The sequence below is a fragment of the Nomascus leucogenys genome, chromosome 9 (genome assembly GCF_006542625.1).
Source record: "Nomascus leucogenys isolate Asia chromosome 9, Asia_NLE_v1, whole genome shotgun sequence".
NCBI lineage: Eukaryota > Metazoa > Chordata > Mammalia > Primates > Hylobatidae > Nomascus > Nomascus leucogenys.
The window spans coordinates 82816560-82838084 of record NC_044389.1 but is presented as its reverse complement, the minus strand read 5'-3'; the positions used below and the strand labels follow the sequence as shown (position 1 = coordinate 82838084).

General features: G+C 35.5%; 1 protein-coding gene across 2 annotated transcripts in view; it reads left to right on the top strand.

The window, feature by feature from the left end:
- EMCN (endomucin) overlaps positions 1-21525 on the top strand; it is a 124758-nt gene that overhangs the window by 55570 nt on the left and 47663 nt on the right. For both annotated transcript variants that reach the window (XM_030819168.1, XM_030819169.1), the window contains one exon: positions 16924-16962. In XM_030819168.1, the coding sequence (XP_030675028.1) occupies positions 16924-16962 (39 nt within the window). The remainder of the gene's footprint in view (positions 1-16923; positions 16963-21525) is intronic.

The following is a 21525-nucleotide window of genomic DNA, read 5'->3' as shown; positions in this document are numbered from 1 at the left end:
CCAAAGATGTCTGTTCTTATCAGTTTTATTCAACATTATAGCCAGAGGATTTAGATAGTACAATTCAACAATGGATAATACATAGATACATTTAGATTGAAAAGGAAGAAATAAAGAATTTTTTATTAGCAGACTGCATAATTATCTACGTAGAAAATTCAAAGAATTTACTATAAAACTGAAACCACTAAAGAGCGGTTTGTAGCACAGGATATAAAATATATAAAAATAAATTATATTTTTATATGTTAACAGTGGCAATCCAAAATAAAGAAAATAATTCCATTTTCAATAGCATCAAAAAGTATAAAATATGTAGAAATAAATTTAACAATAGAAGTGCAAGATTTATACACTAAACTACAAACTATTTTGGTGAGAAATTAAATATCTAAAGATACATTACATGTTTATAGATTAGAAACCTCAATATTTTAAATGATAATTCTCTCCAAGTTGATCAATAATTGATTAATATATTTAATGCAATCCCTACCAGAATCCCAGTTTTTTTAAAGAAATTGATAAGATGACCCTAGGTTTGTACAGAAATAAAAAGGACCTGGAATAGTCAAAACACTTTTGAAAAAGAACAAAGTTGGAGGACACAACTCAATTTCAAAACTTATTCTAAAGCTATTGTAATCAAGTATGAACCTCAAAAACATTATACTCAATGAAAGAAGCCATACACAAAACATAACATGTGGTATGATTCCACTTACAGTAAATATGCAGAAAAGACATTTTATAGGGACAGAAAGCAGATAAGTGGTTGCCTGCAGCTGGAGATGGGAGTGGGGATTGACTCTAAATAAGCTCACAGGAGTTTTTCATTGGATGGAGCCTGTTCTACAACTGGATTATGGTGATGGTTGCACAACTCTACAAATTTACTAAAAATTATTACTTGTATTCTTAAAATGAGTGCATTTAATGGTGTGTAAATCATATTTTTATAAAGCTTTGTTGAAAAACAGAAGGAAAGAAAATGATGAGCTTAGCCAATCAAATTTTCTTTCTGAGTAGTCTGAACTAGAAAACCCAACAAAGAAACAGAAGGAGTTAGCTACGGGAATTGAAGCTGCGAAGTTTAGTAGTGGGAGTCTGCGGTAGTCATGGTAATTCATGTGCATACCTACGGCATCCAGAAGCAGTTATTATGAGTAAACAAACTGACAGAAAGGAATGGAGAGTATGTTGGGAGATGGGAATACCCTGTGAGCAAAATTAACTTGTTCTTGTGAGGCAGAGAGAGAAGTAGAAGCTAGAACTCCCATAATTTCTGACAGCTTTCCAGTTCCAGTTTCCTCACAACAGGTACTTCTCACATTCTGGACTCCAGAATATAAGTAATTTATATGTATAGTAAACACACTTGACTGGAAGAGTTAGGAATATCAGTAACGGATGCATTTTTTGGTGTATCCACAGTCCTTAATAAGAAATGGCTACAGATGACTCATAGTGTCTAAGTCTTTTCTTGGGAAATCTCTAAGGTAGAAAGAGATGGCAAGTAGAAATTGTGGCTGTCCAAGACCTACTCTTGTCTAGAAACTTCAGAAACATAAATTCTCTTTTTTATTGTAATCATTTCAAGCACAACATACAGAAGTTTGCCTAGAAGGAGTCTAATTTCACACCATAATTGTAAACTAATACTTCGTTTTAATGGGACAGTCACCCCGTAGAGGAATTTGAAGAGCAGACTCATCTCTTCTTCATGTGAATAACATTTTCGTGTAGTAGTGGTTTGGTTTCTGATAAGTAGAACCTATTTTGTAAGTAATATATATCTAAAAGGCACCTTTAGGAAACCAAAATTCATCTACCTATAATATGATGGTCCCTATAAAATAAAAATAAAACTACTATATATATATATATATATATATATATATATATATATATATATATATATCTGCAAAGTGTATAGCAGCTTCTGGAAAATTAAACTCAAATAATTTATATCCTGCACTAAATACCCATTCAGTGACTTGTGAGGAAGGAAATGTCATTCAGGGACTGTGATTTATTAAACCTAGTACATTTCAGAAGTATGTGGTCAGCCCATGAGTCAGTTAAGACTTTTAATTCCACTTCAATTCATGAAGTAGAATGCTCTCTGCATCTCAGTTCTGGGGACTGTTGTATTGATTTAGCTTCTAAACTCAGTTTAAAATGGCTTTCTTCTAAGTAGTTTAAAAAAATACGTCAAAGCCATTTTCTTAAGAAATGAAACATTCTGGAAAGCAGGATAATGAAATAAGTGTATTTACTGTTGTCCATTGCTTTTGTTATTTAACAAAAAAGTTTTATACAAAACTTTTTAGAATTTATTATTATACTTATTTCTGGGTCAGCCATTATTCCCTAGATCCCTCTCTTTTCTCAAGTTGCTTATTGCCCAACATGGACCCTACTTGATACATGTTTGCGCACATTTCCATTTGCCAAGTGATGAAACCAGGACCTCTCCCAGATTCCTAGTTAGCAGAGCATGACTCCCTTTCAGCCCATCACACATAAACACTTTTAGGATTAATGGATACAGGACAGAGAGATAGAGAAAACAAAACAATCTACTGTTGGTTAAATGTTGAACAGCTGAAGATTCAGCTCCCTCTTAAACATCTGGGCAATGGTTCCTTGGATAGGAAATATCAGACAAGTACATTGTGGGTATTTCATCTCAAGATGAAAACAAGTACAGGTTTAATTTAGAGTAGAAGAGTTAGTGAGATTTATTGCTTTATTCCCTAGAAAGTTGGAATTCAGATCCAAAAAGAAGATCATACTCAAAACATTTCTCTCTAATCTTTTCCCATTCTTTTAGAGTGGTGTGTATTTTTCCTATTTAAAAGCAAACAAATCCTAGAATTTTTAAGATAGAACTCATTAATCTAGTGCTCTGACTTTATTATTTAAAAAATGTGGGCTTTTTGAATTAAAAATTATCTTATTTACTAAAAATCTTTCAGTGGATTATCTATGTACCTGGCACTACTCTGGATTGTGATAAATCGTTGTATATTAGACAGACCATGCTATCATGAAATTTACCTTCTAGTGGATGAAAAAGATAAATAAGTTAAATATTAATAATTCAATATCAGTGATACTCTAAATAATAATAAAACAGTAAAAAAAAGCAAGTGATGATGGTAGTGCCAATTTTCATAAGGTGTTCAAAGAATCCCTCTCTGAACAAGTGCCATTTGGAAAGAGAACTAAATAAAGTCAAGAAGTGAACATATGGCTATCTGGGAAAGAGAATTAAAAGAGGAAATACAAAGTGCACAGGTGCTGATATGTGGGTAGATTTAAGTTGTTTGAATAAAGAGGAGTCATCTGTGGTTGAATGGAAGGAATGAAGGGAAGAAAAGATAGCACATGCCATTAGAGCAGGAAGAAGGGGTCAGTCCAGACAGGGCTACATAGGCCATGGTAAGGACAGTGAATTTTATTCTAATTGGATACACAACGTGATGGAGATTTGAGAGCAGGGCAATGATATATTATTTACATTTTCAAAAGACCTAAATTGTAAAACTACTAGAAGAAAACCTAGGAGAAATGCTTCTTGACATTAGTCTGTGCAATGATTTTTCAGATATAACATCAAAAGCAAAGGCAACAAAAGCATAATTAGACAAATGAGATTGTATCAAATGAAAAGGCTTCAGTGCAGAAAAGGAAACAATCAACAGGGTGAAGAGATAACCTATTGATAATGGTTTGGCTGTGTCGCCACTCAAATCTCACTTGAATTGTAGCTCCCATAATTTCCACATGTCATGGGAGGGACCTGGTGGGAGGTAACTGAATCATGAGGGCAGGTCTTTCCCATACTGTTCTTGTGACAGTGAATAAGTTTCGTGAGACCTAATGGTTTTATAAAAGGCAGTTCCCCTGCACAAGCTCTCTTGCCTGCCATCATGTAAGACATGACTTTGCTCCTCATTAGCCTTCAGCCATGATTGTGAGGCCTTCCCAGCCATGTGGAACTGTGATTCAAGTAAACCTCTTTATTTTATAAATTACCCAGTCTCAGGTATGTCTTTATTACAAGTGTGAGAACAGACTAATACACCTATAAAATAGAAGAAAATATTTGCAAACCATACAAATGTTAAGAGGTTAACATACAAAATATATAAGGAACTCAAACAATTTAATAGCAAGGAAACAAATAACCCAATTTTAAAATGGGCCAAGGACTTGAATGGACATTTCACAAAAAAAAGACATACAAATGGCCAACAGACATATGAAAATATGCCCAACATTACTAATCATCAAGGAAATGCAAATTAAAACCACTATGAGTTATCACCTCATACCTGTTAGAATGGTCGTTATCAAAAAGACAAGGGATAAAAAGTGCTGTCAAAGATATAGAGAAAAGAGAAATCTTGTATACTGTTGATGGAAATATAAAATAGTGTAGCCATTGTGGAAAACTGTTGGAGATTCCCACAAAATTAAAAATATAGCTATCATATGATCCAGTAATCCCACTTCTGGGTACATATCCAAGGAAATAAAATTAGTGTGTTCAAGGGATATTTAATTCTCATGCTCATCACAGCAATATTCACAATAAACAAGATATGGAATCAACCTAAGTGCCCATTAATAGATGAAGAGGTGAAGAAAATGTGGTATATATACACAATGGGATACTATTTTGCCTGGAAAAAAAAAGGAAAACCTGTCATTTGCGACAGCATGGATAAACTTAGAAGTCATTATGCTAACTGAAATAAGTCTGGCACAGGAAGACAAATATTGCAAGTTTTCCCTTACATGTGGAATCTAAACATGTACTCATGAACTCATAGAGAGAGAGTAGAATGGTAGTTACTACAGGCTGGAGGTGGGGAGTTGGGTAGGGTGGGAATGAGAAGATGTTGGTCAAATTATACAAAGTTTCAGTTAGACAGGAGGAGTACCTTCTGGAGACCTATTTTACAACCTAGTGTCTATAATTAATAATAATGTATTTTCTACTTGAAAATTACTAAGAGAGTAGATTTTAAATGTTCTGATCACAAAGAAACTAATAAGTATGTGAGATTATATGTTAATCAGCTTGATTTAATCATTCCACAATACATATATATATCAAAACATCACGTTGTACACCATATGTATATATATGGTGTACACACACAAAATATTTTCATATACTGAAAATGTTAGAAAACAACCTCTCTGTCTGTCTCTCTAGAGATGAGAGAGAGAGTGAGAGCATCTGAGGGCAATGGCTCCAGCTAGGAGGAGTTGTCCAGCTTAATAAACTAAATAAAAGAGGTCCTACAAATTCATGTAATTCTCAAGAAAGAGAAAGCCAGAGAAGACTTGCCATCCACTGGAAAGTCAGTTTGATACTGATTTTTTTTTCTTGTGGATTTGCCTGCTTCTCTAGCTCAACAGTGAAATCTTCCAGGGCAAAGAACCTCTCCCCATGCTGAACAGAGCCTCTAGCACCCAGGGGAAGGCTAAATGTTTATGAGGTTTTACCATCAAGACAGAACATGATAAAGGAAGTTTCAAACCACAAAAGATGGAGCCTTCTGAGGAGACAGAGTTTCTTGTCTAGTACTGAATAAGTTTTGAGGAGTAAGCACCAGCTGCAAAGAAGGGAGGAGTCATTTTGGGAAAAGGAAAACCATGAGTGAAGGTCAATTGAAAAGAAGATAGAGTATGTTTGTTGTTGGAGTGCAGGCAGTTTTAAGGCCTTTGTTAGCTGTAGGCCTTCTGACTTTAGGTCCCCCTTCTCAAACATTGAATTGCCCCCACATCCTATGTTAATTAAATTTATAGATTATAAGTTATAAAATTATAAAAGTTATAAAAACTTATAAAAATGTATCTAAAGTTATAAAAGTGATACAAGTTGAATATCTCTTATTCAAAGTGCTTGGGATCAGAACTGTTTCAGACCTTAATGGATTTTAAGGTTGTATGCATTTTGTAGACACATTAGGGAATCATTTATTAATTTAGATTTTGCTGATTTTTTTTGTATAATGGAGGCAATAATTCTGTGTTTGAGATCTCAAAGATTTCACTAGGCCCTTGGAAATATTTTAGGCCCCAGATACTGTTATCAAAAGAGCCTAGCAGTTAAAACAGCCCTAAAAATAAAATAAAATAAAATAATGACATAAAATAAACCTCCCAACAAAGAAAAGCTAAGGTCCAGATGGCCTCACTAAAGCATTCCACCAAAAATTAAAGAAGAATTAACACCAATCCTCCTCAAACTCTTATAAAAAAATAAAGAGAAGGAAACACTTTTTTTTTTTTTTTTTTGACAGGGTCTTGCCCTGTTGCCCAGGCTGGAGTGCAGTGGCACAATTTCGGCTCACTGCAAACTCCACCTCCCAGGTCCAAGCAATTCTCTGCATCAGCCTGCTGAGTAGCTGGGATTACAGGCATCCACTAGCATGCCCAGGTAATTTTTGTATTTTTAGTAGAGATGGGGTTTCACCATCTTGGCCAGGCTGGTCTTGCAGTCCTGATCTCATGATCCACCCACCTCAGCCTCCCAAAGTCCTGGGATTACCGGTGTGAGCCACCACACCTGGCCAGGAACACTTTCAAATGCGTTCTATGAGGCTAAAATTAGGCAGATATCAAAATCATACACAAAAACTACAAGAAAAGAACACTGCAGACTAATATTCTTGATGAATATTGATGCAAATATTCTCAACAAAATATTAGCAAGCCAAATTCAATAACACATTAAGAGGATTGGACATCGTGTTTCAAGTGGCATCGATTTGTGGAATGCAGGATGGTTCAACACAGAAAAATCAATCAATGTAATATACCACATTAACAGAGTGAAGGTCAATAGCCACATGATTATCTCAATTGGTGCAGAAAAGCATTTGACAAAATTCAACATCCTTTCAGGATAAAAATGCTCATTAAACTATAAATTTTAAAAAATTGCCCCAAATAATAAAGTTCATATATGAAAAGTCCACAAGTAACTTTATAGTCAACAGTACAAAGTTGAAAGCCTTTCCTCTAAGATCAGGAACAAAGCAAAGCATCACTTCTATTGAATATAGTACTGGAAGTTCTATTCAGAGCCATCAGGAAAGAAAAAGAAATTAAAAGCAGTCATATAGGGAAGGAAGTAGTAAAATGATCTTTGTTCTCAGATGACATGATCTTATTAATAGAAAACCCTAATGATCACACACACACACACACATACAAAACCAAACTATATGTTGCTTAAAAAAGACATACAACAGTTAAATTTAAAAGAGTGAAAAATGATATACCCTGAAAAAAATACATCTATATCAGAAAAAGTAGAATTTAAGGCAAAAAGCTAAATAGAAATAAATAGGAACATTTCATAATACTAAAATATTTAATTTTCCAGGAAAATAAAACAAGTTAAAAATTTTACGTTATCATATAGCATGAAAATATATAAAGCAAAAATTTAGTAAAAAACACAAATCCACAATTCTAGTGAAAATTTTAATATACCTTTCTCATTAGTTGACAAAATATAGGTATTGAAGTAGCATAAATCAGTATGATTAACAAACTTAATTTAATGGAAATATGTGGAACACTGCACCTCAACTACAGAAAGTGATCTATCTCAACTACAGAAAGTGAACTATTTTCAAGTAGATAAGAATTCATTACTATCATAGATCATAGCCTGTGTCATAAAGCAAGTCTCAACAGGTTTTAAATGATTTAAATGATACAGAGTGTGTCTCTTGATCAAAGAGGAATTAATCTAAACAAAAAAAACTAAAAGATAACTCTATGCTGATAAATTTTAAACTGCAGTAACTTATGTGTCAAAGAAGTAATGATAATGACAATCAGCAAAAAGTTTGAATTGAATGATAATAAAAATATGCAGTACCAAAAATGGCAATATAATTACAGCCAATCTTATGGTAAAATGTATAGCTCTAAAATGCATATATTAGGCAGGAAAAAGAATGGTTCAAACTTAATTACTAGAACAACCATCTCAATAAGGCAGAAAAAATAAATAATAAACCCTCCAAAATTGAAGGAAGAAAACAATAAAAATATGAGTAGGAATTAATGAATTGGAAAGCAAATGTACTATAAAGTGGATCAACAAAAACTAATATTTTGGGTTTTTCAACATGAATGCATAACAATAGAAACTAGATAAACTGGAGAGAAGAAAGACCAGAAAAATAAGAATAAAACATCAGTGAGGGGTGGGACAACCCAGGGGCCTAAGATACATATAATTTCAGAAGAAGATGTGAGAAGGATGGACAGAAAAGATATTTGAAGAAGGGCCAGGTGTGGTGTCTCACCCACCCCAAAGTAGTTCCAACACTTGAGAGTCCAAAGTGGGCAAATCGCTTGAGCCCAGGAGTTTGAGACTAGCCTGGACAACATTGTGAAACCCTGTTTTTACAAAACATACAAAACTTAGACAGGCATAGTGGCAGGCACCTGTACTCCCAGCTACTTGGGAGGCTGAGGCAGGAGGATTGATTGAGCCAGGGAGATCGAGAATTCAGTGAGCCATGATTATGCCACTGCACTCCAGCCTGGGTGGCAGAGTGAAACCCTGTCTCAAGAAAAAAAGAACAAAAGGGAAGATAATCCAAGTGTATAAAATTATAAACCCATAGATTCAGGTAACTTAATGACTTAATGAGCCCCAAGTTGAAGAAACAGGAAGAAAACTACACCAAAGCACATCATAATCAAATCATGGAAAACCAGAGATAAAGAGAAAATCTTGAAAGAAGCTGTTGAAAAAAATGACACATTAAATAGAGAAGAACAATGATAAAAATTACAGCAGAGACTCATCAGGAACAATGCATGCCAGAAAACAATGAAACAACATTTTTAGTACTGGAAGCAAAAAAAAAAAAAAAAAAAAAATACTTTTCACCCTAGAATTCTGTAAATATTTTTTCAGACATATAAAAGCTGTGAAATTCATATCAGTAAAGACATTCAGGAACAGAAAAATATGGTACCAGATGGGAATTTCAATTTAAATAAAGGCATGAAGAACACTACAAATGGTAAATATGTGAGCAACTATGAAAGACTTTTATCTCATTTTTAGTCTCTTCAAAAGACAATTTATTGTTTAAAGATAAAATAACAAAAATGTATGGAAGGTTTAAGACATATGTAGAAACAAAATGTATAACAATGGCACAAATGCCAAAATGAGAGAAAGGTTATAAATATACTGTTGTAAAATCAATAATGGAGATAGATAAAATCTTAAAAAAAGACTCAATCCAAAAGAAGGCAATAAACAAGAAAAGAAGAAACAGAACAGATGGAAAATTTTTACAATCAGATTGTGTACTTAAAATCAATTATAATAAATTATCACAAAATAAAATGGCTTTAACATTGTATTTATAAAGATAAGATTGTTAAACTGGATAAAAAGCATAACCTCTTCCCAAATATGTGCAGTATTCAGAAAACCCACTTTAAGTATAAATTTATTAAAAACAAAAGACAGGAAAAGTTATACTTTGGTAAAACTAATTAAAGGAAAGTTGAAGGGACTACAATAATATCAGAGGTTTCAAAGGAAGGAGTTTTATCAGGGATAAAGAGAGTTATTTGGACCTTGACTTTTTTAAAGAAAGTACAAGACACCAAATGTTTAATTAGTATTTATAGAAAGATCTATACTTTGACATCATTGGTGACAGTTATCTGGTATTCTCACCCAAAACACATTCCGCAGAAAAAGAAATTGTATGCTTAGCAAAATAGGATAGTGACTTTTGTGTTTAGATTACTTAGAGTAGAAATCTCACAGTATCTTGAAGATCTATATCAGTTTTATATTCTTGCTAAAAAAATAAGATCACAGGTTCCGGGTTCGCCTATCTTTTGGGAGTAGGGGGTCAGGGAGTCACCATTTAACTAACCACAGACCAGGTCCTTGCATTAGCCCTCACTATACCTAGGTTTCATAATCCATACATTTATCATTGACTATATGCAGAGCTACGTTGGTGGGCACTGAGGGGTGCTTCAAAAGAAGTGTCAATTGTCAATAACAAAGGTCCCCACCCTTTAATAGTTAAACTGTGGAGGGATTGAGTGTAAAACTTCCTTGTAAAACTGCAAATCTTTTTCTCTTCCTGAGCTCTCTATTTTTTTTTTTTTTTTGCAAATGGCTTGAAAACATGACATACTCATTAACTCTTTTTTAATTTTTATTTTTTATTATTATACTTTAAGTTTTAGGGTACATGCGCACAACGTGCAGGTTTGTTACATATGTATACATGTGCCATGTTGGTGTGCTGTACCCATTAACTCATCATTTAGCATTAGGTATATCTCCTAATGCTATCCCTCCCCCCTCCCCTGACCTCACAACAGTCCCCGGTATGTGATGTTCCCCTTCCTGTGTCCATGTGTTATCATTGTTCAATTCCCACCTACGAGTGAGAACATGCAGTGTTTGGTGTTTTTGTCCTTGCGATAGTTTGCTGAGAATGATGGTTTCCAGCTTCATCCATGTCCCTACAAAGGGCATGAACTCATCAATTTTTATGGCTGCATAGTATTCCATGGTGTATATGTGCCACATTTTCTTAATCCAGTCTACCGTTATTGGACATTTGGGTTGGTTCCAAGTCTTTGCTATTGTGAATAGTGCCGCAATAAACATACGTGTGCATGTGTCTTTATAGCAGCATGATTTATAATCCTTTGGGTACATACCCAGTACTGGGATGGCTAGGTCAAATGGTATTTCTAGTTCTAGATCCCTGAGGAATTGCCACACCGACTTCCACAATGGTTGAACTAGTTTACAGTCCCACCAACAGCGTAAAAGTGTTCCTATTTCTCCACATCCTCTCCAGCACCTGTTGTTTCCTGACTTTTTAATGATTGCCATTCTAACTGGTGTGAGATGGTATCTCATTGTGGTTTTGATTTGCTGATTCTCTGATGGCCAGTGATGATGAATATTTTTTCATGTGCTTTTTGGCTGCATAAATGTCTTCTTTTGAGAAGTGTCTGTTCATATCCTTCACCCACTTTTTGATGGGGTCATTTGCTTTTTTCTTGTAAATTTGTTTGAGTTCATGGTAGATTCTGGATATTAGCCCTTTGTCAGATGAGTAGGTTGCGAAAATTTTCTCCCATTCTGTAGGTTGCCTGTTCACTCTGATGGTAGTTTCTTTTGCTATGCAGAAGCTCTTTAGTTTAATTAGATCCCATTTGTCAATTTTGGCTTTTGTTGCCATTGCTTTTGGTATTTTAGACATGAAGTCCTTGCCCATGCCTATGTCCTGAATGGTGTTGCCTAGATTTTATTCTAGGGTTTTTATGGTTTCAGGTCTAACATGTAAGTCTTTAATCCACCTTGAATTAATTTTTGTATAAGATGTAAGGAAGGGATCCAGTTTCAACTTTCTACATATGGCTAGCCAGTTTTCCCAGCACCATTTATTAAATAGGGAATCCTTTCCCCATTTCTTGTTTTTGTCAGGTTTGTCAAAGATCAAATAGTTGTAGATATGTGGCATTATTTCTGAGGGCTCTGTTCTGTTCCATTGATCTATATCTCTGTTTTGGTACCAGTACCATGCTGTTTTGGTTACTGTAGCCTTGCAGTATATTTTGAAGTCAGGTAGCGTGGTGCTACCTGCATATCCTCTTGGTTTCTGAGGATAGAAGAGAAAGGAAAGAAGAAGAGATGGAGGGAAGAAAACAATACATATGCATTTCTTCCTGGTAACTTAGTCATTCTGGTATCTATAACCAGATTTTAAAGGAGATGTCTTGTACACTGTAAGGGATTGGCAGGGAAGGAGGGACTATTACTCTTTTTCCCTTTACTGAATTGTAACTTGGCTGAGGCAAGAATGCAGAATAAGATTATAGATAGATGATAAATTGGGATGTGCAGAACTCCAATATAGAACCCTACTAAAGCAAGTACTTGGATAGAAACACCTTTAAGGGTTTTGCCAAGTAAAGAGTTCCTTCTACCACAGTGAATACAATATTAGAGATTTGAAGCCTGAAAAGATAATCTGGCTTTTCTTAATAACATTTATAATCAACCAGTACACTATTAAGTAGGAATTGATAACATTTATATATAATAAATTGGTTATCAAATGTATTTCCTCTTGCCTAATTTATCTTAGTTTAATATGGAGTTTATTTTTATACAAAAAGCAAAGATAATTTTATAATAACCAAGTATGCATTTTAGATAAGCCACTAGCTGGACATGAGAGTGACCAACACCCAGGTCTTTCTTCTTCAAGGCATCATACCCTTCATAAAATAAAAATTTGGCACTTCAGTCATGCCAAGAGTAAGTTAGCTTATTGGTTATGAATAGTGATTATGATGTCTGATTGCTTATGTTCAAAAAATAGCACAACTATTTATTTGTGCTGTATGGTCTTTAATCCACTACTTAACTTATCGGTGCCTCAGTTTCTTCATCTGTAAAATAACTAAAATAGGATTATACTTTCACAGGATCTTAGTGAAGATTAAGGGAGATAAATAATATAAAGAAATAAACACACACACAAAAACACAATACATGTTAGCTATTTTTTTAGTCATAGTAATTCTCATAAAAGCCAGGCAAAGTAAGTATATATGATACCAATTCCACAAATAAGGAAACAAGTTCAGAAACACTAAATGACTTGGCCAAGATTAAATTTAAAAGATTAAAACCCTGTTTTTCTTGCCCTAAACCCTGTACACCTTTCACTATACCACACTTGATCTCATGACAACTATTTTACACAAAGTATCTAAATCTAAGGAATTAGAAAACAACTAGCTTCTAATTAGGTGCATCATGCACTTGACGAGTAGGTGTTCAATAAATATAAGACAAGATACTGACTGAATGAATAAATATAAACCTGCAATTCTAACCAGGGTGGTCCTCTTGCCCATTGTGTCTGATTTATTCTTGAACGTGTGTATTTTTCATTTATCCCCTCATTTGTATATTTTTTATTCCTCCTTTCCTCCTCCTTCCTCTAAATGCTGATTCAACGTTCATATCATCAAGGACCTCTACTAGATTTTACCCTGATATTTCCCACAACTTCATGAGTGTTGCTAGAGATGTATATCATCTGTGCTATTATTTAGTTAGTGTTTTTCTTTAAATCCATGCACTTCTTATTCTTAAATTTGTTTGAAAAATAAACTACCATAAGTGAAAAACCAGTTTTGCTTGGCATAAACAAACAATAGCTATAAAAATCACTACTATGTAAATAAATAAATAAAATTCTAGCTAGAATTTGTTCTTTGCTAGAGACTCTGAGCTTGAGACATGCTTGTTCTTTAAAAAAAAATTAAGATAAGCACATGTTAGATATTAACAATATATGTGCATCCAGTTAAAATTTTAGAACTTTCTCATTAAAATAACCAAGTAAACTGCAAGAAAGTTGAAAAGGAAACAACTTTCTCATTAAATGTTTCCATCTTATTTAATACTGCTTTCCAGTACTACCTTACAGAATCTCTCACACAAGGCTATCCAACACTTTAGAAAACACTAATTTATCTAATTACCCATCCAGCTGCAATATTTATTTTGTGAATTGCACCATTTGTCTATGAAACTTACTTTGGGACTTAGTTATAACATTTCTCATATGCGATTTAATTAATTTATAGCATTTCATGTAGGCAGATAAAAGAGTACTCCTCAGGATGATAAAGTCTTAGTCACAAGTCATGGTTTAGCCAGATGAGAAGTAATCTCATGTCTAATGACTCAGTCAATGCCATACGGAGAAAGGATGAAGAGAATTTGAATTGGTCATAATAAATTATTCAACAGCAAATCAGTAGATAATTATATATGGCAATGGATGTATATATTCTTTCTCTTGCACCTGTTAATGATATTATCATGTTCTATGCATAAGTCTGTTAGTTCAAAATATCCTGCAATATCCTTTGTGAGATTTTAGCAAAGAGTTTTTAGCAAAGTTATTTGTTGTATTGCTGTTCAAGACTTCTGATTTAAAAACTAAATGCTTGAGCAAAGTTTAACTTTGGATTAATGTGATTAGCATTTCAAAATTCATTTACATTTCATAAGACTTCAATTTCATATTCAAAAATTAAACTCAACAAACAGATTGTAAGTTGCCAACCACCTTCACTAAGCTTTGGGTCCTTACTAAACATCTAAGTTTGAGAATGGTTAACTAAGCACACTGCTAATTTGCTATTTGACTTTTCTGAGATTCTTTTAAGATCAAAGCTTGGCCTTTTCTCAAAACACATGTTTCATGAAAGTTATAAATAACAAACAGGAATAATTGAAAACATCTTCACTCATTAATTCTCACAACTTTAGCCATATTCCATAGCACTCACCTTTACTAAGCTTTTGTATCCACAGAACTGAGTCCAAATTTGAAAGTTGTATTTATATGAAAACACTTTATCATTTTTAAAATATCTTCTTGATTTCAGGGAAAAAAGGAATATATTCTATACTTGATTAAACATTTGAGACTTACAGAATTTTGTCCTCAAAATATCAATGTATTCATTTATATATATAAATGTCCAAACCTCTTACACTGCTCAATAGAAGGGTTTTGAAGTCATGTGTTTTATTAAGATTTAGCTATACCTTAATGTATAGTTATATTTCTTTTATTATGTTCCTCTAGAACTATTACACATTTTCGAAGCCTAAAATAATTCAAAGAAAGGATAATCAGAAGGTTTTGTCTTCTCAGTGAAGTCTATCAAGAAAGGTTATGACCTGATAATAAGAGGAACAAGGATTTTGATTTCCCTTGTATTCTAACCCTCTTGCAGCTAATAGATATTTTAATTGTATCTTCCAAATGCAGCATAATGCCATGTTCAAAAGTGTTTTAACTAGTTATCAAAAGTAGGAATTAATTACATAGCTTTCTATTTGGAACAGTTTAGTGGAAGGAAAAGTTGTCCATTTTACTGAAAGAAGATGAAAACTAGAGCTAACAGACCTGGCCTATATATCTGTTTTTTTCCTTAAGAAAGTAATTTTACTACTCTCAGCTAATGTTTACAGATCTGCAAAATGGAAATATAATATTTCCCTTATAGGTATCAACTAATAAGATATGAAACTGATCATAAAAGTTGCTTACAAATAGTAACTATAATTATCCAACTAGAAAATTTTAAATAAAGTATTCATTTTTCTTTAAAAGTTGAAATCAGGTAGGTAGAATTCGTTTTTTATATTATTATTTTCTACTGTCATTCATTCTATCCATATGTTTCTACTGGTAAGCACTGGAATCACTTCTCTGAACAAGATAAGAAATCTGCCCCCATGGAGTTACATTCTGACAGAAAATAATAATTTTTTAAAGACAAAAGTAAATACATGGTAGTAGTAAAAGTACTGTTGAAAGAATGAAGCAATGAGATGGAATGATGTGAAAAGGTCTGTGGAAACAATTTAGTGAAGGTGGTTGGGGAGACTTCTCTGAACAGCGACTTCTGAGCAGAGTCAGAAAGCAAGCAAGCAAGCCAGAAAGGGAAGGAAGGAAGGAAGGAAGGAAGGAAGGAAGGAGGGAGGGAGGGAGGGAGGGAGGGAGGGAGGGAAGGGAAGGAAGGAAGGAAGGAAGGAAGGAAGGAAGGAAGGAAAGAAGGAAGGCAGGCAGGAAGGCTAGCTTCGAGGCAGAAAGGGCCTTGTGCCTTCAATCTGCCACAGCAAAGCCATGAGGTGGAGTACAGTGAAACAGGGCCTGAATGGTTGGAGATGAGTTGAGGAGCAGTAGGGAGCCATTGGAGCAGTGAAGTTTAAATTTAAAAAGATTTTCCTAAGCAGTGATTGCAGGTTCTCAGGGAAGAGATACAGGTGCTGGGTGGACAGTGGCAGAAAAGGTGGTGGGACATGTTTCAATTTGTAATACATTTTGAAACTAGAGCTGATAAGGGTGAGAAACATAGGCGACTCAAGACAGGCTACAAACGTTTTGTTTTGTGCAACTGGAAAACAAATAGCACCATGTATTGAACCAAGAAAGCAAGGGAAGAGACAGATTTCAGGATAACAGTCAAGCGTTCTGTTTGAGGCATGTTAAATTTAAGATGCTGATGTAGAGAGTCAAGTGAATATACAAAGGAAGCAAGTAGACTTTTAAAAATGTTATTTTCTGTATTTTTCATGTGCCAAATCTTGAAAATGCTGCATGTACTCAAAGGTGTTGAAGTGATCTTTGATTATAATTCTTTCAAGTGACTTTACTTGCAGAAAGCTCTCCTGGACTATATCATAAAATAATTTCTTATTTTTTAAAAGTATCTGTCTGAATTTTGCTGCTTCTTCCCCAGGTCATGAGATGCACCATGTCTTAGTAGGATTACAACACATGGCTGCCCCATTCATTAAGCACTTACTGAAGGATTTTTGTTTTCTATGTTATCTCAGGATATTCAAAGTGTGAGGGTATACCAGATCCTATAAAGCAAGACTCAGCGAACTATGGCCCACGGGCAAAATCAAATACCCTGGCTTTTTCAAAATAAAGTTTTATTGGCACACAGTTATTCCCATTCTTTCGATATTGTGTATGGCTGCTTTCTCTGTGTAAGGCAGAGTTGAATAGTTATGACAGAGATTTATGGCCCACAAAACCTAAAATATTTGGCCCTTAAAGGAAAAATTGGTTGAACCACTTTTTCTTAAAAACCTTCTCTGAAGTTTCTTGTAATCATGAAGAATCATGATTTTATGATTTGAAAACAGTGAGTCAGAAATGAGCTAAAATTCCTACTCATTTACCACCTGAAACAATTGTGAGAATAGATCTGATATTCAACATTTAATTGTATTGATTTTTTTTTCTTTTTTTCCTTCTAAAGCTGAGACTCAGAGTTCAATTAAAACAACAGACATATCAGGTAAGCTCTTTTTTTTCTCTCTCTCTTAATATTTTCGTGGGTAAAATCACAAGAATAAAACAAATTACACCAATCAGTTTGGGGGCAGGGAGAAATAGCACAAGGGAAAACGTTACATCACAAATAAAATGTTTAGAAAAACTTGAGTTTAAAAAAATGCAGACCAGGAGAACGTATAAGGATATGTCTGAGTGTTCTGTGACTAAGGTGAGTGGAGTCAGCTCTAGCGAATGTATAAAGCCTGTGAAATTGCCCTCCGTCCTCTGCCCCGAAACCCCACTGTTCTTGATTTCTGTTGTCAGCGGGACCTCTCCCAGAAGTACAAAATGTCTTCTCTTACTTTCTAACAAAATCTGGTCATAGTATCCAAAAAGATGACATTAGAAACCACAGTTAACAATCTAAAATGCTATCATTCCAATTAGTGCTCGTTATTTGCCACCCTTAGTTTTAGACTGAATGTGTTTTGGATAATGGAGCAACAGGAATTGAAGATCGTTGGGCACGGGAAAATGGCAATGTTGAGTCTTCCTGTTTAGAATTCATAGTTATCTGAGGGATTTTTATCTTTCTACATCCTACCTGGTACTTATACAAATGACAAATCTCATAAGCTTTCAATGCTGATCATCTTTGATATATGTAAACTGAATGAAAACTAACACAGGAACAGAAAACCAAATTCCTCATGTTCTCACTTACAAGTAGGAGCTAGATGATGAGAATTCATGAGCACAAAGAAGGAAACAACAGAAACTGGGGTCTACCTGAGGGTGGAGGGTAGGAGGAGGGAGAGGAGCATTAAGAATAACTATTGGGTACTGGGCTTAATACCTGGGTGATAAAATAATTGGTACAACAACCCCCCATGACACGAGTTTACGTATATAGCAAACCTGCACATGTATCCCTGAGACTAAAATTAAAGTTTAAAAATGAAAATAAACTAAAAATGTGAAATAAACCTATAGGTTCATAAAACTTTTTAAAAATTAGAAAAATAAAAAAATTATGGGTGACACTAAAAATTATGTGTGCTCTATTTTCACAGCAAATATTTTAAGAAATCACCTTAGTCTAACTTCTACCTCTTGTGTTCAAGGAATTTGAATCAAATTATTATGCTTTTAACTTTTAATAATTATCTTCTTCTGTATCATATATCTCATTATTAAAGAAGTTATTTTTATGTTATTAATTTCCTTTACTCCACTAATCACCATTTTTTAATTCATTAATCACCATATTTTTTATTATTTCCATCTTCATAGGCTAAAAATTGGCAGGCACTAGAGGAAAAAAAGCAAAACAAAACAAATACAATGCATCCAGTTAGAGAAGAATGATGCAATTCTGGGAAGAGATTTTTTTCCCTCTGCTTCATAGATTGACTATCAAGGAGAAGTCAGAGATGAAGAATTGGGAAGCAGCCAAATTGTCAGTTCTCTTTAAGGAGGGACTGAAGGATCCTTCATTTTGTTTAAAGAAATTTTAAATACAAAATGCCAGCTATAAGTTTAATTGATTTTAGTGGAATAAAAGCTCATTTAGGCTCTTTTTATTTTTCGAGTTATGTAAACTAATTTTCCTAAGCCAAATAAGAGACAAACAATTTATTTGAATAGTGGATTAGAAATAAATGAGAGACTGGTCCTATAAGCCACTAGAAAATTGAGCCTCACTTTTTTACATTCAAACTTCAAATATGAATTGCAGCTAAAGAGTAAATCAGGAATCACCATCCCCCAAAAGATGAATTAACAAATTTATTAACAGGGTATTCTTTATACTTCTGGTTTTTTTTTTTTTTCAGATTAAAGACTTCTTTAGTTTTATGTATTTGGCATCAAAGATGTTAAAATACCAAATTTGTGAAATTTTCATCCATGCAATTAAAGACAGGCATATTATTAAAAATAATTCAATTTCTGTTTTAGGTAGAAGTTGACACAAAATTATAGCCCACAGAATTACTAGTCCTGTTTCCTTTCTATAAATATAAGCAAATATGGATTCAGTCTTTGAATATATCACACACAGTTCTCACATTTGATATTTTAACATTATGCAGCTAGTTTTAATTTCCTTGAAAAGTTACATTTTTACAACGACTTCAAAAACTATTATTAAGAGTCCAGAAATTGATGATGATTTTATGTAGAACCGTTTTGGGGGATTAAAAATAAGTAAGGATTCTACATAAAATATAAATTATGACCAATTGTACATAGATATAATATTTTAACATTATAAAACAAAAATAGATCCATGTTGGTGACATCAGCAAGATGGCCAACTAAAAGCTTCTAGTGCTCTTCCCACTTCCCACAAAAAAACTAAAAATAATGAATAAGCAACTACATCTTGATCAAAATAACTAAAGGAAAGCTCTGGAGAACAGCAGCAGAAATCCTGTAGACCACTGAAACACAGGATGGCCACATAGGAAACAGGAGGAAACACCTTGCCTCTGCTATCCCATTTCCCTAGTTGGGATCAACTCAAAACCAGAAAAGACCCCTTTCTGCAGGAAAAAGGTAAGCAAGAGGACTCCAACAACCTCCATCATCTCCACGGATACATGCAGTCTTTGCCCTAGAGACTTCTGCAGTCCTTATAGGGTTTGAGGCCAGCTGAGGGAGCTCCCCAGAGTCTACATACTGAGCTATCCCTAGAGAAGGAGCCGATGCTATGCCCCTCCCTCCTCTTCTCGGCCCCTTCCTCTTGCCTCATGGCTCATGCTGCTACTGCCCTGTACAATCTTGGGAACAAGTGCATCCTGCTCCAAGGGTGAGTATGCATTGCACCCCTCCATCCCTGATGTTTTGTTACCACTGCAACAAGCCACATAATAGCAAACCATCCGCCAGCCAAGCTGCTACTACTTCTTACCCGCTAGGGCCAAGTTCCATGGAGCTACTCCACTCCCCACATTCCAGTTACTGTGCACCCTCCTCTCAGGGCTGAACTGAAATGGCGCTCCAACCCTCAGGGACCTCAGGTCTTCTGCACACCAGAGCAGTCATGCCCGTCAATGCCATAGAAGAGGCAGCATACCCCACCACCACCATCCGGGATCATGGACTTCTGGCACACTAGAGCAGTAAACTCCCAGCCCTGGCACCACAGATAAGACAGCACACTACCCACAGGCATTCAGAGCCTTTGGCACACAAGAATAATTGCACACCACAGTGCCATAGCTGATGCAGTACCCCACCCCGCAGGGATCCAGAGGCTCCACTGACCCATATGGACACGATTTCTGGGGCCAGACAGATGTGGCACAACACATCCCAAAGAATTAAGGCCTGGCTTGAGCTGTGCCACCCTGCCCTCCAGGCTGAACAGCCACATGCCTGCCCACCCAAAATTGCACTACACCCCTGCAGTCTGACATGCTGCCTCTTGGGGGAATGGTGCTGTGCTGCACTCCTCCCACCAAGGTCCAAGCTACAGCAGTGTCTTGCCATTTCTGCATCATTGCTGCTGCTGTACCTGTCCTCATAGAGCCTGGGCTAGTGATATGTCCCACCATCCCAAGGTCCAGAGTCACCACTACATAGTACCTCATCACCAAGTGTCTACATTTTTGCTGACTTCTGTTGACTCCTGGTCCCAAATTATAGCTATTCTCTGCTCCCTGGACCCAAGTTTCTAGAGAACTCCTTTTTCTACCAAGCTGTGCCAGTGGTGTCCCATGTCCACCAGTGTCACAACCTCAGCTATATTTTGGCATTCTGGGCCTAAGATGCTGAGGTACACCTCAGAGGAACAGACCCTGCCTTACTGGGGAAACTGCATTCATTTGTATCTTGGAAAGTGAACCTGTGCCTCAAGTCCAAGGTGCTACAGTAGTCTCACAAGACCCTGAGCCCATGAACTATATCCACAGCTACTCTGATCACCTATGCCCTGGCTCCCAGTGCTGCTATGGTTGCCTGTGGGCCATATCAGACCAAACACAAAAATAGTTTTCTTCAGCTAAGACTCCCCACTGTGGGAAAGACAAGAACAGGAGAATTGTTAAGCCTTTGCCCTAGCAACTTACAAACTAGGCCACTGAGGCACCTACATTCATTGCTGACATTGATCACAACTAAAGAAGCTGCACATTGATTACCCCACTGTGCCTACATGTAACCAGAGCCGCCCTGCCCAACTGCCAGCCTCAGACCCACATGCAACTGAAAGTCTGCCCCTACTAGAGTTTGAAAAGGGAAACTGCATCACTAAATGTGCAGACATCAATGCAGGGACACAAGGAACATGAAAGAGCAAGAAAGCATGGCACCACAAAGCAACCATAGTTCTCCAATAACTAGCCACAAAGAAGCAGAAATTACAAACTCTTTGAAAAGTGATTTAAAGTAATGAGCTGGGCTGGGTGTGGTGGCTAATGCCTGTGATCCCAACACTTTGGGAAGCTGAGACATGCAGATCACTTGAAGTCAGGAGTTCAAAATCAGCCTGGCCAACATGGCAAAACCCTGTCTCTACTAAAAATACAAAAATTAGCCATGTGTGGTGGCACACACCTGTAATCCCAGCTACTTGGGAGGC